The 20,801-nt window shown below is 46.1% G+C and overlaps 7 protein-coding genes across 7 annotated transcripts; 4 read left to right on the forward strand and 3 right to left on the reverse strand.

The window, feature by feature from the left end:
- Positions 1-3,623: 3,623 nt before the first annotated feature.
- Positions 3,624-5,438, reverse strand: PEX2_042260 (MDR family MFS transporter; the record flags this gene model as incomplete). Its single annotated transcript, XM_016741501.1, has 3 exons — positions 3,624-3,943; positions 4,003-4,376; positions 4,441-5,438. The coding sequence occupies 3 exons, from the start codon at positions 5,436-5,438 to the stop codon at positions 3,624-3,626; spliced, it is 1,692 nt and encodes a 563-aa protein (XP_016603511.1).
- A 1,273-nt stretch (positions 5,439-6,711) lies between these two features.
- PEX2_042270 (fungal specific transcription factor regulatory middle domain-containing protein) lies at positions 6,712-8,658 on the forward strand (the record flags this gene model as incomplete). The annotated part of the gene is made up of 2 exons (XM_016741502.1): positions 6,712-8,236; positions 8,315-8,658. 2 exons carry the CDS (start codon positions 6,712-6,714, stop codon positions 8,656-8,658), a joined length of 1,869 nt encoding a protein of 622 aa, XP_016603512.1.
- A 42-nt stretch (positions 8,659-8,700) lies between these two features.
- On the forward strand, positions 8,701-9,173 carry PEX2_042280 (Polyketide synthase, KR; the record flags this gene model as incomplete). The annotated part of the gene is made up of 2 exons (XM_016741503.1): positions 8,701-8,908; positions 8,965-9,173. 2 exons carry the CDS (start codon positions 8,701-8,703, stop codon positions 9,171-9,173), a joined length of 417 nt encoding a protein of 138 aa, XP_016603513.1.
- A 2,783-nt stretch (positions 9,174-11,956) lies between these two features.
- On the forward strand, positions 11,957-13,856 carry PEX2_042290 (Flavin amine oxidase; the record flags this gene model as incomplete). Its single annotated transcript, XM_016741504.1, has 8 exons — positions 11,957-12,054; positions 12,121-12,151; positions 12,222-12,359; positions 12,415-12,465; positions 12,521-12,546; positions 12,605-12,988; positions 13,046-13,501; positions 13,556-13,856. 8 exons carry the CDS (start codon positions 11,957-11,959, stop codon positions 13,854-13,856), a joined length of 1,485 nt encoding a protein of 494 aa, XP_016603514.1.
- A 663-nt stretch (positions 13,857-14,519) lies between these two features.
- On the reverse strand, positions 14,520-16,615 carry PEX2_042300 (fungal specific transcription factor domain-containing protein; the record flags this gene model as incomplete). Its single annotated transcript, XM_016741505.1, has 4 exons — positions 14,520-14,540; positions 14,607-14,642; positions 14,702-16,303; positions 16,361-16,615. The coding sequence occupies 4 exons, from the start codon at positions 16,613-16,615 to the stop codon at positions 14,520-14,522; spliced, it is 1,914 nt and encodes a 637-aa protein (XP_016603515.1).
- A 782-nt stretch (positions 16,616-17,397) lies between these two features.
- On the forward strand, positions 17,398-18,745 carry PEX2_042310 (Major facilitator superfamily domain, general substrate transporter; the record flags this gene model as incomplete). Its single annotated transcript, XM_016741506.1, has 2 exons — positions 17,398-17,730; positions 17,786-18,745. The coding sequence occupies 2 exons, from the start codon at positions 17,398-17,400 to the stop codon at positions 18,743-18,745; spliced, it is 1,293 nt and encodes a 430-aa protein (XP_016603516.1).
- Positions 18,746-19,041: 296 nt separating this feature from the next.
- Positions 19,042-20,304, reverse strand: PEX2_042320 (uncharacterized protein; the record flags this gene model as incomplete). The annotated part of the gene is made up of 1 exon (XM_016741507.1): positions 19,042-20,304. The coding sequence occupies one exon, from the start codon at positions 20,302-20,304 to the stop codon at positions 19,042-19,044; it is 1,263 nt and encodes a 420-aa protein (XP_016603517.1).
- Positions 20,305-20,801: the final 497 nt, after the last annotated feature.

A 20,801-nucleotide genomic window follows, 5' to 3' on the forward strand; every position in this document is an offset into this window, starting at 1 on the left:
ATATAGGAAAGGACTATAGGGGGATTCTTTTTAAACAATTTATATAGCATTGATTATAGGGGGTATTTGTTATCTCTTAGATACCACAGGCTCACCATCCCATAGTTACTATGTAGTCAGTCATCTTTCCTAGTTGTATAGTAACTCTATAACAATTTACATATTGTACACCATCGTCTACCATCGTAGACATCAACACTAAATAAAAATAGGAGTTGATTCACCACTCACCACCATCTCCCTAAATGCGAAGAAAATCAAAACAGAGGCTTTATCCAATGGGAAATCCCTACTTTCATTTCGAAGAAGAGAATGAATGATATCATAATGTGCCCCCCACAGGGCGAGGGATGTTTCTGTGGCAGAAAGGCCCTTATTACTCGTAAATAGCAAACTCAGATGGAAATCAAGGATGACTCACCTCGATGCTGTTAATCGAAAGAATGGTCAATAGTACCTCATTGATGTTCTCAATTCTTTCTGCATCTCGCAGCTGAGCCCTGACAAACTCCAGTATATGCCCATACTGAGCAATAGATGCTACAGCGGGAGCTCTGCCGTTTCTAGCTCGCGTCACAAGGAAATCACATAGGATTGAAAACATGACCTTGAAGACAGAATCTTCCCCGGCTTGGCGGTAAATGACAGGAATTGTTCCATACAAGTCCGCCATGGGAATTTCCTGCTGTCCGGAAATCAACATCCATTGCAAAACTGTCCTGACATTCTCTGGAGTGCTATCGAGATTGGACTTCGGCCCATTCATGTTGATGAACTTGTGAGTTTCATCTCGAAATATCACGGACGCCTGGTTTCGGTATCCTTGACACTGGCGCTTTGCTTTACTGCACCTGGAACAAGTGGGCTTGCCTTCGTCACACTTTTTTTAAGTTAGCAATGCCCGCTAGCTCTATTACCTGAACCCGAATCAACGAACCTTGACACGCCGCTTGAGGCAAGTCAGACAGCCTTTGCTAACTCCATAGAAAACCATGACTTAATTCGATCCTTTGATTCCAGTGAGGTTGCTAGGAAAAGGGAAAATAGCACGTTCGGTGGCTATATCGGACTTGGATGTTAGCTTAGTGTCCAATTCATCACCATGGAAGAAGAGGCTGCAGGTGATCTGTGTCGATAAGTCTGCCTCGCTGAAAGGCCAGGTACGGATGGAAATCAGCCCAGGTTAGTCGTGCCAGAGCATAGGCCTTGGAGAATAAGCGATGGAGAGAGATAGCAATATGTTGTTTTGCACTACCTGGACTGACTGGCTCTGAAGGAAAAAAGAAAGAAACGAGAGGTTTGCAGGGTTTGCATTCTCTCGGCGTCTCAGGCAAGTGCCCAGGTGCCCAGGTGCCCAGGTGAGGCTTGGCACTTGGCTAAACCGATACGTACAACCACGCACGGGCACGCACAGAGACCGTCGGCGCTAAACCGGAAGGGCCAAAAGAAGTACCCAAGGAGTCTCCACTATAGCGGTCCGATATGGTGTAAGTCGGGGTGACAGCAAAAGCACCACGGTAGGGCGTAGCCTATAGAGAATAAGTTATGGCCATTCCCGGATCTCTCTATCGGGTTTGGTATATACGAAGATTACTAGCTCTTATACTCATCCATAGATCTTAACCTTCCGTCGAAATTCTGAATACAATTTATCGGTCTCCACCTGGAGTAGTTATCACTATTTTTCATCATTATTTTATTTTCGTTATCTCGAAGGCCAGCTGACCGCTCTCTACACATCATACCTTCTACACATCATACCTTCTACACATCATACCTTCTACACATCATACCTTCTACACATCATACCTACGTTCCTCACTACAGGTACCATACCTTGTCCTTTAGGAGCCTCTTGCATCTCTCCCGTCAGATTCAGATGCAGGGTTGCGAGTCTAACTATCCCATTATTGATCACATAACGACTGTTTCCTCGTCAGTCTTACCGCATATATTACTCCTTGGTGACTCGAATGATCTTCAGAGATACTGGCCTGCCACAACAGCAATGGTAAAACCAACGAGCGCCCCCTGTCATCTTCTAACTTACCTATATAGATCAATCGACATATGAAATTCCAAGAAGTGTGCCTCTTCTCGAGCGAGTTCCACAAATTGGACGGATGGATGGTATGGTGCCTCCTGAAGCATTCCCTTCCGCTGAATAACAGGGAGATACCGTTCGCATCATCAGTTTTGGGCATGGATTCTAATAGCTTGTCTTCTAAAGTGTAGAAGTTCACGGAACTAGGCAGATATTTAGATCTTAATCTGTTCCAAAAAATATATATATCAAGCGGTTCTTTTCCCTCATCCCGATACATCGGCTCATCCAGACCGCCTAGAGAGCGCTTTCTTCTTCCCTAGTTAAGATATTGTTTCAAGCCCTGTTTTGTCTAATCGGAACTCGGAAAGTGTTGAGTCCGCTGAGCGGGAGGATATTTTTGCGCATCTCAGGGTAGACTGAAAACCTCGGGCTTGGCAACCTTCTGGTTAACTCGTCACGGGTACCGCGTTTCTTGGCGATTCCAGTTCAAGGGTATCTAGCCCTAATTGACTTACCGTTTAAGACTGGGTCTTAATTCCCCTGGATCTAGGCCTTGGCATTTCCCGCCAAGAAATTACACTAAGAAGTATTGGTGGGATTACAATATGAAACAATTCATGAAATTTGTGTCTGTATCAAGGCTGAACAGTGTTTTTCGCCAATCAGGCACTAATAAACCATTAGAACTTTAGTTTTAGTTGTCTACCATACCAACCTATAACTAAGAACTCGCACTCTTCCATGGTATAAATGGAACGCGTTCAAACAGATAACCTTAGGTATCAAGATCCACATTGCTTAATTCCTAGGTTCTACCGCAACATCATCGTATAACATAATTGACAAGTCTATCATAACATTGGAACTTTGTCTGAGTATCAATTAGCAAGGTACTTTGACCTGGGACCCGAGGTCTCACCTAAACTCAATAGAAAAAACAGATTTTTTGGTCATTGTGAGGAATAGGTAAATGGGCGATAACTTCCATGGTTTTCAAGATCAACGACATGAGTATTTTTTGGGTTTAACATGCTAACATGAAAATCATAGGCCGATAAGATCTATTTAGTCAGTCCACGGATGATAACGCGTATTGCACCGTAGACTGACACGTGATATGAAAGGGTGTACTAGATACAGGATTTCAGATTATTGGGTCATTCTCCTGAAATTATGTTACCTTCTAGATATTTCCATATAGTACAATGTAACCTAGTTTCTAATGGCGTGTGTAGACGTATGTTGGGGTTACTCGGATAGATGTCTGTGCACCAGGAAATTCACGAGAAAAATAACTATCAATTGATACCAAATGAACAGATAGAGGCGTGAAATTTGGATATCGGGATATTATTTATCGAACAGTTTGTGAAATAATATAGAAACAACATTAAAAAAGTGGACTTGCCATCTTGGAGTCCATTAGAAAGACAAAAATGTCATAGCAGGTTCATAAGCTGCCGTTTCAGGAAACGAAATCTTGTAAGGGTAGCCAACTAGCAGTGGGCAGCTGTAGGCAGGCACCATTCTATAGCAAGGAAAGTTTCAACACACCATTGCTGCCAACTCGGATTATTCAAGCGGGTCCGGACTCCTCCGTCTTCTTTTGTTGATGACCAGGAAGCTGTTTCTGGGGAATGAGAAGTGCCAAGAGAACGGCCGCTGCCGCACCAGCCAAACCAAAGGCGAAAACGTCCTTGATCCCGACCATATAAGCATTATTCACAGCTTTAAGCTGTTCGCCTGTAAAAAGATGCTGGATCTCGGCTGCGCCTGTGCCCAGGGCCAATGAGGTGTTGATATTAGAGTTGGAGCTCTCCAACGTCTGTAGCATCCGGTTGGCGAAGAGGGACTGCGCCACGAGGACGAAATAGGTTCCGCTGATGGACTGACACACTTTCCTGGGAGTTAGTAAAAGCTTTTTACTTGCGAAGAGAGATAGGAGGAATTCATACTGAGCATGATACCAGTGGAGCTTGCCACGTCTTCTGGCTTTGAAAAACCCTGCACTGCAGTCATGGGGATCTGGTTACCCAAGCCGAGCCCAAAGCCATAAAGAACCTGAGGCCCAAGGTAGCGGGCCTGAGATGTGTCGACTCCCATCGTGTAAAACAAAGCCATGCCGGCCACCATGATGAGTGCACTGGCTAATTGAAAGGGCATGAGGTAGTGTGTTTTCCCGACGAGACCACCGCTCATCACAGCTCCCAAGGAGAAGAAAGCCAGAAATGGGAGTGTATCAACACCACTCATAATAGCGGTCTTCCCATGGATAGACTGGAAGTATATAGGGAGATAAAACATAACCTGGTAGAATGAAGAGTTGGAGCTAAGTAAGCACGCAATGTTAGCTTCGGGACGAGAGACTAGGAAGGTAGTGGTTAAATACTCACATATAGCACCACAACGCATTAGCCCATGTCATGCGAGGCCTCAGCAGCCTCAATGGAACCATAGCTCGAGAGCCTTGGAATCCCTCAACTATGAAGAACATGATCGTGAAGGCAATCCAAAGAACTAAGGTAGCGATGACGACACCGGCGCTCCAGGCTTTGGTCTGGCCACCCCATTGCAGAGCCAAGGCAAAGCACACAAGAGAGCCGAGTAACAAAGAAAACCCAGGAAGGTCCAGCTGTAGAATGATCTCTTTCCAAGTGGTTGGGACAGGCTTAATATGATCGGGTACCCGTAAGAACAGTAAACACATAATGACAATTGGACCTCCAAGAGGCAGATTGCTCCAGAAACACCATCGCCAAGAGACCTCACTCGTAAAGACACCGCCGAGAACAGGCCCGAGGATGGTCGATACCATAAAGACTCCCATCCAACTACCGATCAACGCTGGACGCCTTCTTGGCTCGGCCACGAGACTGATAAGAAGAACGGATCCACCCAGAGTGCCTGCAGCCCCCAATCCTTGGATTGCTCGACCAATGATTACAGAAAGACTGTTCTGAGAGGAGGCGGCGACAATGCTGCCAACCAAGTAAAACACCACGGAGCTCAGGTAAACCCATTTGATGCGCAGATATTGATACAGCTTGCCCCACATCGGAGAGGATGACCCAACGAGGAGAAAAGTAGCACTTCCGTACCATCCGACATCGTTCAATTGGTGGAAGTCATCGGTGATGCCAGGAATAGCGGTCGCAATGATCCCAATTTCGAGGGCGGCCAGGAGAGTGCTCATGAAGATGGTGAGCATGATGAGAAACAATCGCAGCCCCGTTATGTAAGAAGGCTCTGCGGCCAAGCCCTTCTCATCTTCATGCTTCTCTTGGTCACTTTCTGCTAGGGTATGCTGGATATCGCTAGATGAGGTCGTCGGATTAACCACACTCGAATTGGCTTTCGACTCCTCCCCCATGTCGGGGTTTTCAGAAGACATGACTCCAAGCCTTTTCGCGACTCTATGATTTGGCAGGTCGGTAAAATGATGTAGGGGTTGAAGTTACCGGAATATCTTGAGGGAAAGGCCGGAGGTTTCGATGCAGCTTTTGCGGAAGCATAAATATAGAAAATATATCTATTTGATGAAGTGACAACAGGTTGCCAAGATTATCAATCATTAGTAAAGATATTAACAACGATAATCTCTTCGTCCGCCAAAGAACCTCAGGGGCTTCCACCTGTACAGGTGATTTATCATGCTCCTCCGGATGGCAAACATCGAAAGAAGCTTAATTGGGATTAGCGTTAGCTCGTCCGCCGGACCCATAATCCCTAGGCCTATTACAGACTAGCATCATTTTCGTCCGCCGGCCCCATTTCTAAAAGGCCCCCAACCCGCTTCGACCGCCGTCAGACAAAAGGATCCCCCTGCCCACCGGCCATCCGCCGCATGTCTTCTAGTCACATCTCTGCAACACGTCAGGTCTCGGTGAATCTGAACATACAATGTCTCCGCCCCATGCAAAGCGCCAAAAGCTCCGCAAGGGGACCCACAGCTGCTGGGAATGCAAGCGGCGGAAGATGAAATGTGTATTCGATCCGCTCAGTAATACAATCTGCAAGCCATGTGAAATCCGAGGATCTAAATGCGTTAGCCAAGAGTTTCCCGATGATTTCTGGATCCCTGATACACGGACTGGTGGAGGAAATATCGATACCGACCAAGGACAAACACCTTTGACATCCGGTGAAGATGGCAAAAGGTCAAGCTATGGCATACCGACCCTAGCATCCGCGATTATACCAACCTCAGCTTCTCTGGACTTGTCTCAATTATCACAGGTGTGTTTTAAAGATCCCACTGCCATTCGATTGTTAGTCATTCCTTGTCTTAGCAACCATCGCCCGAAGATCGTGTCTTTTCTTATAACTTTGGAAAGCGAGAAATTGAAATACCAGTCTCACATAAAAAATATGAGAGGCTTTCATGGCTCTTACATGAATCACTGCCCTCAAAAAAAGATATCAAGAGGATATGTCAAGCCGGGGGTGATCCCTTCATTCTCGCCCATGAAATCCTAACTATGCCATACAACGCCCTTTCCAAAACAGCATTGAAAACGAGTGAAACTCTGTTAAATGTCCCCAACGCAAATACACACCCTATTCTGATAGCAAGATATATGCTCCAGCTTGCCACCGTGTTGCAGCATCTACACCCCGATCTCCACGAAGGAATAAAGAGTCTTCCAGAGACGCCAAGGACCACAATGGAACGATTAGCAAATCTTGCTATCGATCTAGTGATAACAAGAGATAAGTTTCATGGGAGCATTGAAGGTTTGGAATGTATCATGATTGAGAGCATGTATCAGGCGAATATCGGGAGTCTGCGACGAAGCTGGGTATCAAACCGAAGAGCTATGGGAATTGCTCAGCTGATGTGTCTTCACCGATCTGATCATCGGACTCAGTTCGAAGTGCTCGACCCGAACACGAGATGCCACCCACAGCTCATGTGGTTTCGAATCGTTTTTTTGGACCGCCAGCTGTCTTTACTATTAGGTCTGTCTCAAGGATCGCTGGACCGTAGCATGGCCTCCGACGTGCTGCTTCAAACAGACACCCCCATGGGGCGTCTTGAACGAATCCACTGTGTAATTTCATCGAAGATTCTGGAGCGCAATGCTTTAAGCTCTCATTCAACGCCCCATGACTACTCTATGATGAAACCCCTCGACCTGGAGCTTCAGAAAGCGGCAATGGGACTCCCTAGCAAATGGTGGCTGGTACCAACCCTGAACGCCGGCTTAACCGACTCGCAGGCGCTTTTCTGGGACACACGGCGATTATTTGCTCAGGTACTTCATTACAACCTTGTCAACCATCTCCATCTACCTTATATGCTTCGTTCATCTTCAGCCGGGCGGAAATACGAATTCTCACGAATCACATGTGTCAATGCCTCACGGGAAGTTCTCTCGCGCTTCATCACGCTTCGCCGCTTTAATAAAATTGCCTACAGCTGCCGCACAATCGATTTTCTTGCCTTAATGGCTGCCATGACCCTGCTGTTGGCTCACCTCGATAGCCACTCAGAGGCAGAGAATCTACTTGCCCATCAATACTTGAGCGACCGTGCCATGATTGAACAGGCACAGGAGAATATGCAAGAAGTCAACAGCTTGAATTCAGATGCAATGAGTGCACAGAGCGCCGAATTGCTACGCCGGTTATTGGCCATTGGATCCGGGCCGTTGGATGGTTCCGGCAGAATCAGCGTGCAGGGATTAACCACTGAAACAGTGCCGACGGACCAAAGTGACGATGATGTCGTTACCGTGAACATTCCCTATTTTGGCATTGTTAAGATTGCCGGCGGGGACGCGCGCAAGGAGGCTCCAAGAAATCAATATCCTCAACAACGGACAGACTTAACATATAACCGCCTACCTCAATTTCAATCCCTGAACATGCCTTGTAAAACAAGGCCTGAGAACTCCCATACTGCAGATCCTTTGCGTCATGGCGGAGTCGTTGAGCCTCACGAAATGCCAAATGCTGAAGTCATCAAACCACCTGTGGATGCTCGTTGTGATCGCCTCGAGATGTCTTCCATGTCACCAAATCCTTTGACCGCCACTGGAACATATGGGTCTGTTTCGAATAGCGTACCTCAAATCAATACTCTCTTTTCAGATTCTTTCTTCCAGAATCCTGGGTTGACCGCTGGAGGACAGGACTGGGCATTCCAGGGCGTTGACATGGCTTTCTTTGACAACCTCATAAACAACGGTGGGACCGGGGATGCTTGATGATCTATGTATGCCCGGGGTGTAAAAGTACAATCTCAATTGTGTAATTTCTACCCAGTACTGGATTCGGTTATCAGTCGTGGTCTTGGTCGCAGTTTGGCCATGGAGCTTATCGCCTCAGGTTGTCGGCATCTTGCCTTCATTCCGCGATCTGGCGACACCAAACCCGGGGCCAAAGCTATTGTTGAAGAGCTATCAGAGACCGTGGCGCAGATTAAGGTGTTCCGTGGCGATATTTCCGAAGAGGCCTCCTTCCTGAATGCTATACAGCGGTGCTCACAGCAGCTCCCACCAATCCAAGGAGTAGTACAGATGGCCATGGTGCTTCGTTATGCTATCTTCGAGAAGATGACGCATGACGAATGGACGGCTTCTCTGCGACCAAAAGTCCAGAGAACATAGAAACTGCACAAGTATTTCGGTCACGAGAGACCTCTGGACTTTATGATTTTCTGTTCATCCATCTCCGGTGTGTGTGGGAACCCTGGGCAAGCCCAATATGCCGCCGGTAATGCGTTCCAAGACGAGCTCGCCCACCATCGTCGTGCCCTGGGTCTCAAGGCCGTTTCAGTAAATCTGGGTGTTATGCTTGATGTCGGTGTCATTGCGGAGACGGGCGCGCACAACTTCAAGATTTTGGAGCAAGTCCTCGGTATCCGTGAACCTGCTTTCCACGCTCTTATGCGCAGCTTAATTAACGGCCGGCAGAAAAAGGGCCCCCGGCAAGGGCCGGCCCTTCGCTTGCCTCCAAACTTTCCCAGGCTGGCAAAAACAAGGCTTTAGCGGCTGCTGTGAAGATCATTACAAGCGCCTTAGTCCAGAAGATGGCTGACACCTTACGCATTCCGCCTTCCGAGGTCAATCCTAAAAGAGCCATGTATAATTATCGTGTGAACTCGCTCGTGGGCTGGAGGTAAGGAACTGGATTACGCGGGAAATGAAGGCCAGTGATGCGTTGCTGGATATTTTGGCTGCGGTTCCAATGGAAGTGTTCGCAATCCAGTCGCTGAGAAAAGCAAGCTGGTCGCAGGAGTGGCCTCTTGAATACTGGTCGGCTAGATTCCTTGCTAGTTGTGGGTTATAGACACAGCGGTGGTTTTAAATCGACTGCATCAGGCGTACAGTTAAGTGATCTGTTTCTGATTCACACCGCTGGATCATGAGTATTAAATTTTCCGAAAATGTGCACTATGTAAATTCCTTCAAGCACCATTCTAGTACATACGACCATAGGGTGTGGAGAATAGGGCTTCCCGTCTGTTCTACGCCGTCAATAGTCAAAGCGCCCTAACACCTAAGCGGCACTCTCGGGTGAGTGGGTGATATGGGTGAGAAGTCTGAAGACTGGGGTGATAATCCTCACGCTCGGAGTGATAGGACAGGGGCCCACTCACTCTAGAGCTCCGCAAAGCCCATTAAACCCATAGCCAAGCCCAGCCCAACCCGTAAATGAGCTGGGCTTTAGGCCCTACCTTCGGGACTACCGATGGGCTTTGGGCCCAGGGGAAAGCCCACTGGGCTTTAATGGGGGCCTAATGGGCCCTAAACAGTATAAATATGCTGAGAATTCAGAAGTTAAACCACCGTTTAGGGATTTTAAAATTACCCTTCGTTTTACCCCCGGTTTTTAAGCCTTATTCTAAAGGTAATATCTTATTAGTTTAAATCATTGAGAATCAATTACTAACTAGTTATTTCTCTATATCACGTTTAAAAACGCGAGAAAGCGCGTTACTTACATAATTTATAAATTATAGAAGTTTACTTAAAAAAGTAGTAGTACTCCTGTCCAGATCCTATATATATATCGAGTGTTAAATATCAATATCATACTTTTTTGTAGTATCTCGACCTCTCCTGATTTGATTTTGTTTAAATTTGAAATTTCATATACCAAGTAGAAGGGTTAGAATATAATATTGTATAGCGATTATGAGATGCTGGGTAAACCCCCCTTAATAGGCTTTAATAGGAGAATAAGGGCTTTATGGGCCCCTACGAATGGGCTGTAGGTTGGATTAGGCCCAGAACCCACTGCTGGTTGGGCTTTTGGGACCGGGGTTGGGGCCCATTTATGGGCTTTGCGGAACGCTACTCTGAACACATGCTACCCCCAGGGGAAAAAGCATAAATATGAGCACGGACGCCATTCTATTTCTCAGTCATAATTTAAATCCTGGTATCATTTTTCGCGAACATCCGGCTTGCCGAAGATCCGATTCCTAAGTTATGCCTCACTAAACTAGGCCCAGTCAGCTTCTGTACTAAAGTACAATTCAGTACTTTTAAACATACACAAGAGTGGAGGGGCGAGATTAACTCGCTGGGGACGTCAACAGCCCTCTTATTCTTATGATCAGATGATGGGATCTTGACGGTGATCTTATTGGTAGTCTGTTTGAGCTCTTCTCGCGGTTGCAAAACTTAGGAGAAAACGCAACTCTTAAATATTTTCGCTCCAGAAGGAGGGAATAGTATTCTTTTTATATATTAACTCTTATAATTAGCAGTTATAGCTTTTCGGACGGGTACTAGCGCTCAATCGCCTGGGATCTATTTTTATTTCACTTTTAACATTACAATAGTATGCAAGGTCTACGAGCTCCTAGGAAAACCTATCAGGCATTGTTTACTTAGTAGAAGTGCTAGTTAGTTAGAACATCCTAGCAGCCGCTTTAGACCAAGCTAGATGACACGCGCCATGCATATAGCCCGGATAATTGAGTCCTGAGAACGGATCGCACTAGTGGAAAGAAGCGTCTCTTGCAAATCCGGGTTCCTCTTTTGATCGGACCTGCACCCCCTTGAAAGAATGGAGTAGCCCAGTACCCTTTAGCTTGCTTTGCTTTTGGGTGCTAATTTAAGTGTGATCCAGAGCCATGAATTCAGTCCTAACTGAGCGGTATCCATTCCACCGTGATATTCCTTTTGAAGATAGAATTCTCGTGAAGCGGGAATCTTGTGTTCACATACTTTACCCCTTCATAATTCAAGTATAATAAATGTAAGGGCTGGTTAATGTGTTTTTATCTATTTTCCCGCCGATCTGGCATTGCCGGAAAAACATGTTGCACAGATCTCCACCGCCCAACAACGTCCAGCTTGTCCTGTAAACGCCACTCAAGTTGATAGGTGGCTTGGTAGCTCTACGGCTTTATTCTACGGCTATCAATACCTTCAAGAGAAACGGATTTGCTGATCTCTCCACCTGTACATATTTAATTGAAGCTAATTTATATTGCAATTTCTAGTGAATGAGACATGGTTGTCGATTCCCGTTGAAGTTTCCTAGTTCAACTTCATAACCAAAAGCTAAATCAGAGCAACAATCAAATTAGCCATCTCTTTATAAGAACTTTAATATAAGTAGGCTTTTCCACGCAAGAAATAGCGCCTGAAAATGGCTAGAAAGGATCAATGAATCTCGTACACTGTGGATGGATGAAATGAGGTAAAATAGTGAATCTTCTAACACTTCCTGATGGTAGTGCAAAATTCCCCCTGCCCTGAGAAAAGCAAGGGAAAAGTTTAATTCCTTCATACTTGCAATGATGATAATTGAATGTCGAGATGGAAGCTATATAAAACACAATTCCGGGAGACACCACATGCTCCCAATCGAGCCTCAACTAGGAATGAAACTGTGTGTATCTGCACTGTTCGGCACATTATACCTATATTCTGTGAACATTCAAAAGTCATGAAGCGAGCCGCAAGTCTTCTTACTTTTAGCCTCGTCGCACTATCTGTGCAGGCCGAACAAACGCAAACATGCGAAAGGACTAAGGTTGCTGTACTGTAAGATCATACCCTTTAGGCCCTGCACGGGGAACTTTGGAACAAACCAGGACTGACAATCTCCAGGGGTGCGGGTATGGCTGGAGTCACAGCTGCAGTATGTTTATCCTCATACCAAAGATGCCCCCCCTATCTACATATTCAATGCTGATAGATACACAAAACAGAAATCTCTTTCAGATAATGGGATTGACGACTTTCTCCTGGTTGAGTACCAAGACCGCATTGGAGGGCGTATGCATGATGTCAGCTTCGGCAGCGGATTAGAAGGCCATCCGTACATAGTTGAAGCAGGAGCGAACTGGGTAAGATTTGGGTGTGCCCGTTCGAAGAGCGTTGCAGGCGACTTACCCGTATCAGGTTCAAGGAACAGTCACGAGCGAGGGCCCTGAGAACCCAATTTACACTCTGGTAAATCAATCGACGCGGACATTGTTATTCCATGCAGCTGACGGTGTTCTGATAGGCCAAGAAGAACAACATCATAACCCTGTATGTATGGAGCTTTGGTAATTATGATATGATGGATGATTGCTAATTATAATCAAAGGGAAACTGACCAGGATAGCACGACATATTTTGATGAACACGGCCCGGCAGACTATGGTTATGCGATTCGCGAATTCCAAGAGGCCGTGCACAAAGTGACTATTGATGCAGGATCCCTCCTGAAGGACAACATCCAGGATCGGTCTTTTCGTGCCGGATTACGCCTGCATGACTGGGACCCAGCCAAAAACGATTCTTACCGACAGACTGCTGAATGGTGGTTATTTGATGGCGAGTTTGTTTACACACCTAGTGAGAGTTCTGAAGTCTTTACCTCGGTGGCTGAGAACGCGACCTTCAACTATTTCTCCGAGGAAAATCTTTTTGTATACGACCAGCGTGGCTTTGCAACTATTATTCGGGAGGAAGCTGCACAATTTCTGGCGTAAAACGACAGCCGTCTACGTCTGAACACGAAGGTAACGGGGGTCAACTACAACAGGGACTCTGTGACTGTGTGGACGGATCAAGGTTGCATCGATGCTGATTACGCTATTATGACCTTCTCGCTGGGGGTTCTCCAGAAGAATGTTGTAGACTTTGCTCCACAACTCCCTTCTTGGAAGAAAGATGCCATCCACGGCTTCGAGCTAGGAACATACACCAAGATTTTCATGCAATTCCCGGAGCCGTTTTGGGATAACACGCAGTACCTCATCTATGCGGATCCTGAAACTCGAGGCTACTATCCCGAATTCCAGCCCCTTGACCTCCCGGGTGTGTTGGAAGGATCGGGTCTTATGATCGCGACGGTCGTGAACGACCAATCTTACCGAGTAGAGGCGCAATCCTTCGAAGAAACACAGGTTGAAGTCATGGAAGTTTTGCGCAATATGTACGGCTCGAAAATCCCAGACCCGACTCATCTTTGGTACAAGCGGTGGACACAAACACCTTGGTAAGTTTTTGCACCACATCACTCAGGTACCCAGAACGCCACTAACGGCACTAGGGCGTATGGATCCTACTCCAACTGGCCTCCATCCACCAGTCTACAAGCGCATCAAAACCTGCGTGCGAATGTCGGCAACCTCTTTTTCGCAGGCGAGGCCACAAGCCAGGAATTCTTTGGCTATTTACAGGGCGCCTACTTCGAAGGCAAACATGTGGGTGAATTTATTGCAAGTTGCTTGCAGGAAACAGGCAATTGCACAATCACGGACGAGCAGCAAAAATATCCCGTTTTGACTGGAGTGACACCATACAACCTGTATAATGATGAGCATGGATGGTTTGTGGATACAGTCTCCTGATACATCCGTACTATCCCACAGGAGGGTCCAATCTAGGTAGACTGGACATAGGGGTGGTTATCGGCGTAATGAAGCTGGCATACCGGAGGGTTTATTAATTCTACATGTTCTATGTCAGCTGGAAATACTGCATTTACTTCTTAGCTATAGGATCCACTCTTATACGCTTTATGAGCACACAGCGAGTTATCTAGCTGTAACTGACTCATTTTTACTACTTGCTGGGATATGGCAACGAAATCACTGTCCAATAAGAAGTTCAGTATTTACTGCACTCACTCAGGAGTATGATTGCTATTTAAGATGGATAATCACTCTTTTACTTCCTTACAATCTCTCGCCAAATCTTAGAATGTTTGTGTAGATAATGATGATTAGGTTCTACTCTATCCGGCGAGTCATGAGATAAAGTCGTGTCGGGAATTTGTTTCATCGTACATCTATTCCACCCAAGCTTCGGCCCGCGATACTTGCCGCCACCCACCGGGTGAAATTCTTCATCCAGATCTGACATCAAATATGCCAGTGACCAAACAGAAACGTCGTTTGATGATGCGTCACATTCAAGCGCCCCAGTAATACCCAAGTACTCAAGCCTGTTCAGTATCACCCCGACAGGCACGGGTAACACAGATCAAATGCTTCCTTGCCGTGAAGCTGTTGTTAGAACAAAACTTTCTCGAACTGTGAATTATGAATTGAAGATTCTCATGGTATACCGTACGGTATACTATTGAACATCCAGCTCACAGGCTCCATGTCGAAGTTGAAATTCCCATCAGACATCTGAAAGGTATTAAATCAGCACGATACACAAAAAAGAAAATACCGAAATCGAGGCTTACCATGGAATCCCAGTCATTAATCATATCAGGGAGTGAAGTCGTGGATTCAGCCTCGGAGGGTTCTCCAATATTCTCATTCTGGCCCTTGGCCGCCATAGGCTCGAGAATTGACAGACACTTATCTTCAGCCTCTTCGGCAGCCTTGATTAACAGCTTCGGAATTTCATCTTTCGAAACTCCTTGCATCAAAGCATCCAGCTGGGTGGAAACAAGTGACATGAACAAATAACCCTTGATATTGGTTTCCCCGATCTTGATATATTTTAAGCTCAAAGCTTTGGCGTCATGTATCACGGAAAGAAGATCAGGTCTTATGGAGACAGGTCCCAAGCCCTCTTCCTCCAGAAATTGGCTTTTTAATTCAATCGCTATTATGAAGCTCGAATGCAAGAATGGCGTGTGAAAGAACCCCGACCCGCTCATTGTCAGTCGCCCGAAATCGATTTGATTGGGTGTCGTGCTTTGGGTCAATAATGAGCTTGCTGTTGAAGGTAATGCTATACGAGAACAGTTGAACAATTTGAGCGCAGTATCGATAACAACACTTCTGGAGAAGGCATAGGTCGTTCCCAGGAATGACGGCCCAAAAAATGGGATGTGAATTGAAAGGAGGTAGCGACGGATGACAAAGTCTAGCATGAGGACCTCGAATTGAGAAGGCTGTATGAAATATCCCTGGATAGTCCGACGCATTTCTTTATACGAAGCTCTCAGTGTTGCATCCAGACGGATAGCTTCTTCATACGAGCCTTGACCGCCGAAGTCATTCAAGAATTTGGCGATGGCAAGTCGAATCGGAAATGTCTTTCGGAAAGCAATAGCTATAGATGATGACGTAAACTGATTCTCTGGATGGGGTATAGGTTCTTCGGCTTCAATATCATGATCATCGAAATTTCTCGGGGGCTCTGTGTCAAATTCTTCGACCGAGATGAGTGCAGGTCCTCCGGACTCCATACTAGATTGCAGGCAAACCTCCAAAATCGTATTCCACAACCTTCGGCGCATCTCCGATGCAAATTCCGATAGGTTTGGTATCTGAATTGGATCTCTGTGTAGTCCCATATATATAGCTGTTCGAATCAAGGTGCCTGCTGCAATCCAATTCATTCCTCCGTCCACGCCCAGCAATTCCCTGGCCAGGAGGAACAGGATGTGTGCTTGCAAGAATTGAATCCCAAGACGTGCCTTATATTCAGGCTCAGCAAGCCATGTTTGAGCTTCGTAAATGAATCGGACTGCCAAGGAACGTAGCGATAATTCATCATCATAAGTCGTGCACCCAATGGCGAGGACCAATTTCAACTGCACCAAAAACATGGGATCATATCGGGTTCCAGAATCCCAGAACGTGACATAATCTCTTTTGAATGATGGGATGTGCAATACCCTGTAGACTCTTTCAGATGTTCGAAGATAACAATCAACGAGCGCATCGCAGATATCCTTTGAGGGCAAATCGGTGGTGATCGGTGCCGGCCATTGAGGTGTTCGTTGTGCCTTGATCCTTTTCCCGAGACGTTTGCATTTTTGGAGACCCAGGACAACGTTTGACCCTTCAGTCATGAGATATGGCTCAATCATTTCGACAATATCACGGAACTGATGGTTTCTTAGTATTTGAATTTTGATCGCAATGTATGTGATAAGACCACTTACCAGTATCATGCTACTTATCCAATGGCTTTGGCCGAAAAGACGTCTCTTATGAATGAAGCTGCGTCTAACCATTTGGCCTTCGTTTGAAGGAAGGCTTGTGTTGTGGATATGGAATGTCCCAGCCAAGTGAGAATGTGTTGTCTCAATGTCAGAAACCGGAGTCGGGGCGCTAGTCTCAGTATGGCTTTTTGTTGATTTAGCCAGTTCGTTCTCTAATTGCCGTACCTTACTCTTCAGCATCTCAATTTCGTGCATGGACGAGTGACTGGTTGGAGTTGAAGGACACGTGGAACTGGTGGCTAGCGTTTGTGTCGGCCCACTTAAGATCGCTGGTCTGTAATTGATAGGCGAAGAAACCAGAGAATTACCCAAGCTTCGGTTGACCTGTTTAGGTGCATGGGTCAATCCAAGATCATGTGTTTGCCTTCCTTCGTATCCATTGACATGGTCCCGAGGCGGCTGTGAGGCCCGATAAACGCAATTCCCATTCTTGATTCGAATACAGTTACTGCAAGGGGTCTCCCTATTGCATCTAATTTTGCGCTTACGGCAAAGAGAGCAAGACCTATGTTCTCATTTAGAGCGCGTGCATCAGACCAGAGTTTGTTACTTACAGGGGGGGCCTTCTGCGCCGAATGTTCGTCTTCGTCCCGGATACCGATAAGTCGCCCGACGAAGTATTTGTCACTGTGATATCCATGGCTTCCGCTAATCAAAAGTACGTTTTCCTGGTTTGAAGGGAATGAATAATCTTCATTCGGGGCGGGAAATTGGAAGACGATCTTGACATCGTGAGCTAACTCCGTCGGACCTGCGTCTTTGGTCCGCCTCGTCTGCAATTCTCCGTCTCCGTCTCCGATTCCGCTCCGATCATATACCTCGCTAGAAAATAGCTTCCTTTGAAAAGCTATAAGAACAGTAGAATTCTAGGTAAGTTTGGTTTTGATACACTATATCTTCCCTTGAATTATACTCCACTCGACTGGTTAACCACCTCCTGAAAATTTGAATATTCCCATCTATTATATATTTTTAATATGGACGATCAACACCTCACACCATTGGCATCAAAAAAGCTGTCAGATGATACCCTCAACACCAGTGAAAATGACGAGAAAAGCATCTGTGATTCCGACAGAGCACCAGATGGAGGTCTTCGAGCATGGCTCACTACAGCCGGAGCTGCTTGCACTTTCTTTGCAGCCCTGGGTTTTGCAAACTCATTCGGTATTTTCGAAGAATACTATCTTTCACACCAACTGAAAGATCAATCAGCAGATAAGGTTGCATGGATTGGATCACTATCAGCTTTCATTCAGCTCGCAACAGGCGCCGTTGGGGGGCCATTGTTTGATCGGTATGGGGCCTGGGTATGTTCGCAAATAATCTATCTTACCTCAAACACTTGAGCTAACACGGACCTAGGTTATCCGACCTGCGGCAATACTTTATGTATTTTCCTTGATGATGACAAGCTTATGCGAGAAATATTGGCAGTTCATGCTTGCACAAGGCGTTCTACTCGGCGTCTCCATGGGCCTCTTGCAATTCCCATCAATGGCAGCAGTGATGCAGTATTTTGACAAAAATATTGCAGCAGCTTTGGGTGCAGCGGTCGCTGGCTCATCCATTGGTGGTGTGGTTATTCCCATCGCTCTATCGAAGATGCTGAATAGTACATCGCTGGGATTTGGCTGGTCCGTCCGAATCATTGCATTCGTTGTGACCCCACTGCTAGCATTTTCATGCCTAACAGTCAAGGCCCGGTTACCACCCCGAAGAACGACATTTTACATTCCTTCTGCTTTTACCAAAGTTGACTTTTGCCTCCTTGTGTCAGCAATGTTCTTTATGTTCTTTGGCTTTTTCACTCCTTTGTTCTATATTCCGACATATGCAGTCTCTCGGGGTATGGATGCTACTCTGGCCTCATATCTACTTGCGATTCTCAACGCTGCTTCGACTTTTGGTCGTGTGATTCCAGGTGTTTTGGCAGACAGATTCGGTCGATTAAATGTTTTGTCGTTGGGTGGGACCATCACTGGCATCATTATATTCTGCATGAACAAAGCAGAGTCCAACCCAGCTTTGATAGTGTACTCGATTGCCTTCGGATTCTGGTCTGGGACAATTATTTCTGGTGCGTCCGCTGTACTTTCGATCTTGGTCCCAAATCCCAGAGTATCTGGCACGTATCTGGGAATGGCATTGGGGGTTTCTTCAATGGCTGTTCTGATTGGACCCCCAGTTAATGGTGCACTTGTCAACAAGTACCATGGATATTTTGAGGTTTCAATGTTGAGCGGCACAGTATGTGTGCTTGGAGGGCTTCTTGCCCTTGTTATAAAGACACAAACTCCTCAAGGCCTCATGGGACGGGTGTGAAGTTTGAAAGAAGTTAGGCACGTTGACGGCCTTTTTTGTACGCGTGTGAAAGTCCTGTTGTTCATATATTCTAGACCTATAAATTTAGCGGAAATGTACAACAGCGTATATTGAATAAATACATAAAGTGCTCGATCATTTACCAATTATCATTTTGTTTAGGTAGTTTGGGCCAGCTAGATGGAAGCAGCATGATTTCATTAATTTATGCATAAATAACGCCCAAGAAAAGAATAAAAGCAACTTGAGTGGGCTGCGTCAAAACAAAAATCGGACTCATCCATAGAGCCCCACATTTACCCGAACTGCACAAAATCGCCCTTTGTGTCCTTTGCCAGTTCTGTAGCTCTCTCCTTCCATGCTTTCAAAAATAGACCCGGGTATTGAATTGCATTCTTTGGCAACCCCTTCTGTGTAGGTAGAATATTAGATGCAGCAAGAAGATATGCGCGCTCGAATATATCCCACAAGTTGTGTTCGAGAGTTCCCGTGGCTGCTGGGTTGGGGAAATAGGGATCATTCGCTGTCACAGCAGTTACCATCCTATCGCAGCAAGACTTCCAGCTCTCCTTTAGATTAAGCCGGTCAGCCTTATCGAAATCGAGCATCCATAGATGCACCTGCCGTCTCTTAAAATCGCCAGCAGGGACATCAAAGGGCTTCACTGCCCTAAAGTTCTCCACAACGGTCGGAAGCTCCCCATTTGTCGCCGCACTACCGAGTACGAATTCCATGTCCATACCGTCCAAGCAGGCCTTCCAGTGAACGATGGCCAGTCCAATAGCCATCTCCTCAGAAAATTGGATAGCTTCTAGTTGGAGTTCCTCTATCTGATCGAGATAAAGAGGAAAGTTCTGAAGGCTGAGTGCTGGTCGAGAAAATTCCCACTCCCCTCTTCGCTGTCCAAGGTATGGTCGTACAAGACATGGCTTGTTATCCGGGTCTTCGCATGCAAAACGGTGCATTCTCTTCGGAAAATAGAGCCGAATGAGAGCTTGACGGGAGGACTCAGGAAGCGGCAAGATTCGTTGGACTTGAAAAAGATATCCGACTTGAGTATCCTCGGGGAAGCGTGACAAATTTTCTCCCCACCAGTTATCCAAGTCATTTTCACTGATCCATGCAGTCACTATAGGCACACGCGGGATCGAGACATTTGGAAATATTTCCTGAAGGCAAGTCTTGGTCTCTATCACTGCACGGCAGGCAGTGTTGGTGAGATTTGCGTCATTCCACAGTGAGTCCTTGTCGCTGCCTTTTTTGTACGCAGACTCCGTTCCAGGAATTTGAAAAATCGTGCCACATGTTCCTCGCCCGATCACAACAAATGCAGTATTTTGAAGAAATTTCGTTCGATGCATACGCTCTGCGACGCTCGAAGAGGTTGATGAAATGGAACGCACGCTCAGGGTCCGCCGCAGTATGTCTTCATATTTTGGTAAAGCCTCTGTAACTGCCAACATTTCTTCTGTAGCTCTGTCCAAACGAGCATCTGTGGACAATTCGGTATCGTGGGAAGCCGCAGAATCTTCAGAAATTTCACGTAGACGGGAGGACATTGTTGTTGTTAAGAAGTAAGAAGCAGACAACGATTGGTTAGGATATAGCAAATAGCTTTCTATGACGTAGAGCTCTACCGCAAAGGTTGTCGGCCGCACCCGAGCGTTTTTAGGGACCGACCACTTTTGCGGACTATACAGCCCACTTGTTTTTCCTTTTTAGGTTGTTTATTTTTCCTCAATTTTTTACTGCTATGTATTGTTTCAATATAACAGTATTGACTTAAAATCATCAATGACCCCCCAAGCATCTATAAAATGGCTAAAGCGTTGACAATTAGACACTAGCAGCCTGATACATTGCCCGAGTGATTGCATCTGGGGTTCGAAGCAACATAAAATCTATTGGGAATATAGGTTAAATCTGAGGGATAATGAATTGGTAGAACAGGCTGGAAGTCGTATCAATAAGAGGTGAGGAGGATAATAAGTAGCGTAGGCCTCATGGTCACATATTTCAGTCAAATTCTACAGCCCTAGATCGTGCTTATCTCAGG

This window comes from Penicillium expansum (assembly GCF_000769745.1).
Source record: "Penicillium expansum strain MD-8 chromosome Unknown contig143, whole genome shotgun sequence".
NCBI lineage: Eukaryota > Fungi > Ascomycota > Eurotiomycetes > Eurotiales > Aspergillaceae > Penicillium > Penicillium expansum.